This window comes from Pelophylax lessonae, assembly GCF_965119305.1.
Source record: "Pelophylax lessonae genome assembly, chromosome: 3".
Taxonomy (NCBI): domain Eukaryota; kingdom Metazoa; phylum Chordata; class Amphibia; order Anura; family Ranidae; genus Pelophylax; species Pelophylax lessonae.
The window spans coordinates 620,958,407-620,964,406 of NC_138770.1; the positions used below are offsets into that span (position 1 = coordinate 620,958,407).

The 6,000-nt window shown below is 51.9% G+C and overlaps 1 protein-coding gene across 1 annotated transcript in view; it reads right to left on the bottom strand.

Annotated features, from left to right (window-relative positions):
• SMYD2 (SET and MYND domain containing 2) overlaps nt 1-5,043 on the bottom strand; it is a 102,480-nt gene extending 97,437 nt beyond the window's left edge. The window contains exon 1 of the mRNA XM_082249759.1: nt 4,752-5,043. Coding sequence (XP_082105885.1) covers nt 4,752-4,918 — 167 coding nt within the window. The 5' untranslated portion in view covers nt 4,919-5,043. The remainder of the gene's footprint in view (nt 1-4,751) is intronic.
• Between the last annotated feature and the right edge of the window lie 957 nt (nt 5,044-6,000).

A 6,000-nucleotide genomic window follows, 5' to 3' on the forward strand; every position in this document is an offset into this window, starting at 1 on the left:
TTACAGACTGCCCAGGGTAAACCCGATACGTCTGCTGAGGCTTTAGAAAGGAGCTGGGCTGTGGAAGGCAACTTGATCCTTTTCCCGGGCCTCACAAGTAATGTAATGTTTGGTCTCACAAATCTCAAAATGAGCTCAATATGGGAACATGAAGCTCCGGCATTAGAGGACCCTGTGGTCAGCTAATCAGTCCTTCACCCAGCTTAGCATTTGCAATGTGATTGCACTATACCCTCTGTGTAAGAGCACATTCCAATCTTAAACTGGACCGCTAATAAGACCGATAATTTGAATATAACTGCAGAATGTGATAAGGCCCCGAACCATGTGGCTAATGTTTTTAAAGCTCTTGGTTGTGCAATGAAGATTTTGTTTGTCAAAAAGCAAGATGTCAAGGTGTGCAAACTATTGTAATTGAAAAAATATGCGCTACCTTTAAATAGCAAAACAAATGCGTGAAAAATTCCAAATGAAGTGCACATAAAATAATTACATAAAAAATTCTTCCAATGACCAAGAGTCCATAATATTAAAGTTAGTCCATGCTAAAGAAACAAAACATATCCAGAAATCTGTATCCAATCACTGAGATTCTATGAAAGATAGTAGTGCTTCAACCTCCAAAAAAAGTGCTCCACCCAAAGTGCCAAAAATCGATAGGAGCCCACCAGAAACTCGGCCAACCATCAAGCCTATCTCTCTCCAGTTCCCCTTCTCATAGATATAGGGCAATTTCTCCAATGAGCTTCCTCACTCCTCTCTCCCACTTGGAGTACTGTGAATAAAGGCTCCAGGGCGAACCACAAGAGGGGCGTTTATAGTGTAGTATGTTTACAATGAGACCAGCACAATAAAATTCACAAAATTATACACTCACATGAACACAGAATTAGAGGCATAAGACGTGCAACTTCCCGGTCAGTGAGTCCCGGCACCGTCATTCCCTCAGACTCGGCGTGCGTTCCACCCAAAGGAAGACGCAGCAGGTATGGCTCCATTATATGCATATCAAGCTTGCGCTTCAAAGCATTTTCGCGCATGTGCGCATCATCAATATGACGCACGCATGCACGAAATACCGTGTACATTAGCATGCGCTTCTGCACGCGAGCGCAGATGGATGGCGCACTTAAACATTTTTTTTTTTAATTACTTTTATTCCTATTACAATGAATGGAGGGGAGGAAATTGGGCAAAGCGGGCCATAGGCCAGCTATGTTTTCCCCACAGAGAAGACAGGGATGTCCTCCTACTTTTCCCATTTCTTAGCAGAGCATGCATGTTAACAAGGCCTAATGCACACGATCTGGACGTTCGGTGCGGACGGAAGGCACACCCATCCAACCCTGCAAAACGCTACGAGAGGCTAAAAGCTGCTGTTACTGGACCGAGCACCTTGTGGTACAAACATTTAGGGCCCTAAGGTGGTTGTAAAGTCAGAAGGTTTTTTTTTTATCCTTATGCATTAGGATAAAAAGTGTGTGTGTGTGTGTGTGTGTGTCCCTAAAACTTACCTGAGTCCCATCTCTATCCATGAATGCCTCAGCCATCCTGGGACTCTCCCTCCTAAATTGGCTACGACAGCAGCGGCAGCTTTGGCTCCTCCTTCTGCTGTCAGTCAGCCAATGAGGAGAGAAAGGGGGTGGGGCCCAGGCCACAGCTCCGTGTCTGAATGGACACAGGGAGCTGTGACTCAGCTCGGATGCCCCCATAGCAAGCTGCTATGGAGGAGGGAGGGGCCAGGAGCACAGAAGAGGGACCCCAGAAGAGGAGAATCGAAGCATCTTTGTGCAAAACCAACTGCACAGAGGAGGTAGAACATGTTTAAGGAAAAAAAAAATACAAGACATTACAATCACTCTAACCACTTGCCAACCAGCCGCCGTACTTATACTGCGGCAGGTCAGCTCTGTCCCTCGAAACAACGTACATGTACGTCGTTTCACGGGACAGCTAGTGGGGGCACGTGTGTACACGCCGTTGGCAACAGGGGGAGCAAATCAGTGGGTCCGGCAGCCGCGTTGTCCTCCAGGCACCCACGATTGTTCCCCCGTAGAGACAGAACGGCGGTCTGCCGATCTAAATACAGCAGACCACTGTTTTGTCAGTAATGACCACAGGGCTCTTGTGTTCCTCCTATTTAGGAACACAGGTCTCTGTTTTTATCAAGCAAGCCCATCACCCACACAGTTAGAAAGCACCCCCTAGGGACACATCTAACCCTTTGATCACCCCTGGTGTTAACCCCTTCCCTGCCATTAGTACATGTCATTAGTATAGTAACAGTGCATATTTTTAGCACTGATTACTGTAATAAGGTCACTGGTCCCCCCAAAAATATCAGTTAGGTGTTCGATCTGTCCCCTGCAATGTCGCAGTCTTGCACAGGTGATCAAATACCACCAAAAGAAAAAACTCTATTTGTGGGGAAAAAAAAAGGACAAAAATTTTACTTGGGTACAGCATTGCACGACCGTGCAATGGTCAGTTAAAGTAAAGCAGTGCCAAATCGCAAAAAAATGGCCTGGTCATTAAGGGGGGGGGGGGTGTAAAACCTTCCAGGCCAGAAGCTAAGCAACCAGGTACAGATGACCAAAATAAAAAAAAATAAAAAAACTGACTGTTCAACTGAGGTCATTTGTCCCTGGGCCCATACTGCCCAAATGTTAGTACCACTTGGTGCACCATCCAGCCTCTCAGAGACAGATTGCCTGTGCCCTCTGCCTGCACCAAGACACCAGAATCTCATGCACCAGGGCTAAATGCCTAGTCTGTATGAGACCAAAGTCCTGTTCCCCCCATAGGCAGAGGTACGGGTTGGTGTTTTGCAGTTCTGATGGAAGACAAATACCAGCAGTGGAGGGGCCACAATACAGTAAACCATGGCCAGAGGACCCATTCAATTATTGGATAGAAGAATGCTGGGCTACACCACCACATGCATTAGTCCCACACACAGCCTTCCACACACTTCTATACAAATCGTACATTTTGGAAGAGACCACGTCACCACTTCTAACATCTGTATTTGTTCAGTGCTTTGGAAATGGAAAGGATCACCCCCACAATTATCCTCTCCAGTGAATCAAAGTTCTCCCGTTTTGCTGGGGTGCAAATACCATCACAATCCCCCCAATCTGACACCTCTGGGTGTGGGGGATGTCAGTCTCATATCACCTGTTCCTGCAGCACCAATCATTGCCTCACAGCCTGCCAATGGACGGGGCAGAGGCCTTGCGTGAGAGCTGGGGAAACCCTGGGCAGATATAGAAGTATCAGACTGGGATGAGGTTTGTCTGTCTGCAATACAGGAGGTTAGAAATGGTGACCATTTCTTTTTAAATAATGAGGGTCTAACTAAGGCAACCATTCTCAAACAGGGTTCATCAAGAGGTTGGGGGGGGGTCCTTGAGATGTTGCCAATTGGCCACCCATCTGATGATTCCTGGATAGCCTTGGGTCCAATGCCAGAGCCAGCAGCATGACACCGATGGTATTTTTAGCTGTCAGGAAATTTATAATTCTGGAGATCACTATAGGGGAGGGGGCTAGGGAGGCACCATTCATTTTAGCGGGGGTTCTATATTATTCACAGCATTCCTCTGGGATTAAAAGGTTGAGAAAGGCTGATCTAGGAGGACTCCACTGAGATTACTACCAATGTGACCTCCTATACTACTGGGCATGAGACTGGAGCACATGGAAAGCCAAGGAAAGAAAGCCAGAGGCCCAGCTATGGCAATGAAAGCATGGGGGGGGGGGGGGGCTGCTGCTGTAAGTGTCCAGCTTTGGCAGAGGAAAGGGAAGGGGGGGGGGGCTGCAAGCGTCCAGCTTTGGCAGTAAAAAGGAGGAAAGGGCCCAGCGCCGACAGCGAGGGATGAGGCACAGTGAGGGGCCCAGTTTAGACGGTGAGGCAGGGGAGAAGGCACAGTGAGGGGCCCAGCTCTGGGGGCAGGGGGGCGCAGCGAGGGGCACAGCTCCGTCGGCGCAGCTAGAGGCCCAGCTCCGTCGGCAGGAGGGCACGGCTAGGGGCCCAGCTCCGGCGGCGCAGCGAGGGGCACAGCTCTGTCGGCAGGAGGGCACGGCTAGGGGCATAGCTCCGGCGGCAGGGGGGGGTGCAGCTAGGGGCCCAGCTCCGGCGGCGCAGTGAGGGGCCCAGCTCCGTCGGCAGGGGGGCGCAGCGAGGGGCACAGCTCCGGCGGCACAGCTCTGTCGGCAGGGGGGCGCAGTGAGGGGCCCAGCTCCGGCGGCAGGGGGGCGCAGCGAGGGGCACAGCTCCGGCGGCACAGCTCCGTCGGCAGGGGGGTGCAGCTAGGGGCCCAGCTCCGGCGGCGCAGTGAGGGGCACAGCTCCGGCGGCAGGGGGGCGCAGCGAGGGGCACAGCTCCGGCGGCACAGCGAGGGGCACAGCTCTGTCGGCAGGGGGGCGCAGCGAGGGGCACAGCTCCGGCGGCACAGCGAGGGGCACAGCTCTGTCGGCAGGGGGGCACAGCGAGGGGCACAGCTCCGGCGGCACAGAGAGGGGCACAGCTCCGGCGGCAGGGGGGCGCAGCGAGGGGCACAGCTCCAGGGGAGGGAATACAGCAGGGGGCGCAGCGAGGGGCCCAGCTCTTGCATTGGGTCAGTGATACAGAGTGTGAGGCCCGCTCCCCTCCCCCTGACATACAATGTATCTCTCTCAGGACTGTGAGGAAGTGGCCCCACGTGCCGGCCGTATAGCACAGAATAGCGGCGCACTCCGGGGCGGGGTACCTGCAGAAGCAGAGCTCGCAGTGGTTTCCTCGCTCCTGGGCGGTCAGCACACAGGTGTAGGCCGGACAGGTGAAGAGAAGCTCTCCCAGACCGAAGTGCCGCAGGGCCCGCATGCCTCGGCCTTTCCCCGGGCTGTCGAATCGCTCGATGCCTTCAGAAGGTCCCATGGCTGTGGAGAAGGGAGCCCGCTGTGAACACCGGTGTGTGCGGAGAGATCGGTGTGCGACTATTAATGTCTGCCCGGGACAGACAGACAGACAGACAGAGGGAGACAGCTGGAGGAGCGGGGGGCCGGGCGGTCCTAGTGCCGGCTCATCACCTGCTGAGCAATCTGTGTACTGCACTGTGCCTGTGCACCGAGGGTGGGGGGACGAGTCAGCCAGGGAGGTCTAGTAGTCAGGTAGAGCAATCAGTGTAGTAGTCAGGAAGGTCAGTTAAAAGTTCCTGACTGTTCCTTGTCATGGAATTCCTCTATACAATACAGTGTAAAGTGTTGACACTGCATCAAATCACGGCTTCATGTCACCCCTATGATACAGATGTCTGTCACTGGGTGGGGTCCCAGATATTATGGATGTAGGGGACATAAGTTCTGTCATCTCCATAGTGAGAACACCCCAAATTAGGGGCCCCCCAGGTGGATGTACCTGCACTGCACACTGTCCTGTATGATCGCCGTATGGAAGTTCTTGGATGGTGCAGGGACAGGTTCTCTTAGTATCAGGCTAAATATAAACATTAGGGAATGTAGAAGTGCTTCCTTATCTCATGAGTTGCAGATAAGAAGAAGGAATGGTATTTCTCTTGCAGCATGTCCCTAAAAGGCCCATGATACCATTCCTTGTCCAGCTATTGTCACCCAGATTGGGCCACAGAGATGGACCGAACACCCCCTGGTTCAGTTCAGGTCAGAACTTTAAAACATCGCAAAAGTTCGGAGCCGAACAACGAATCCTATTAAAGTCTATGGGACCCGAACTGGAGAAATCAAAAGTGCCATTTATTTTGTAAACGGCTTGGGGAGCCAGTCTGTATGATGAGTCCACAATTCTGTGCTCTCGGAACAAGATTAGAGATTTTATGGATAAATTCTGGTGTCTGTTTCGTAGACTTTGGATAGAAGTAACAGGTGCGGAAAAATTGGGTTTTGGGTGTCGGAGGTGCCTTCACACCGTAGCCCTAAAGAGGTACTCTTGATGAAAGCAAGAATTGGCCTTCCTATCAACAATTTAAATATATGCACCTGTCA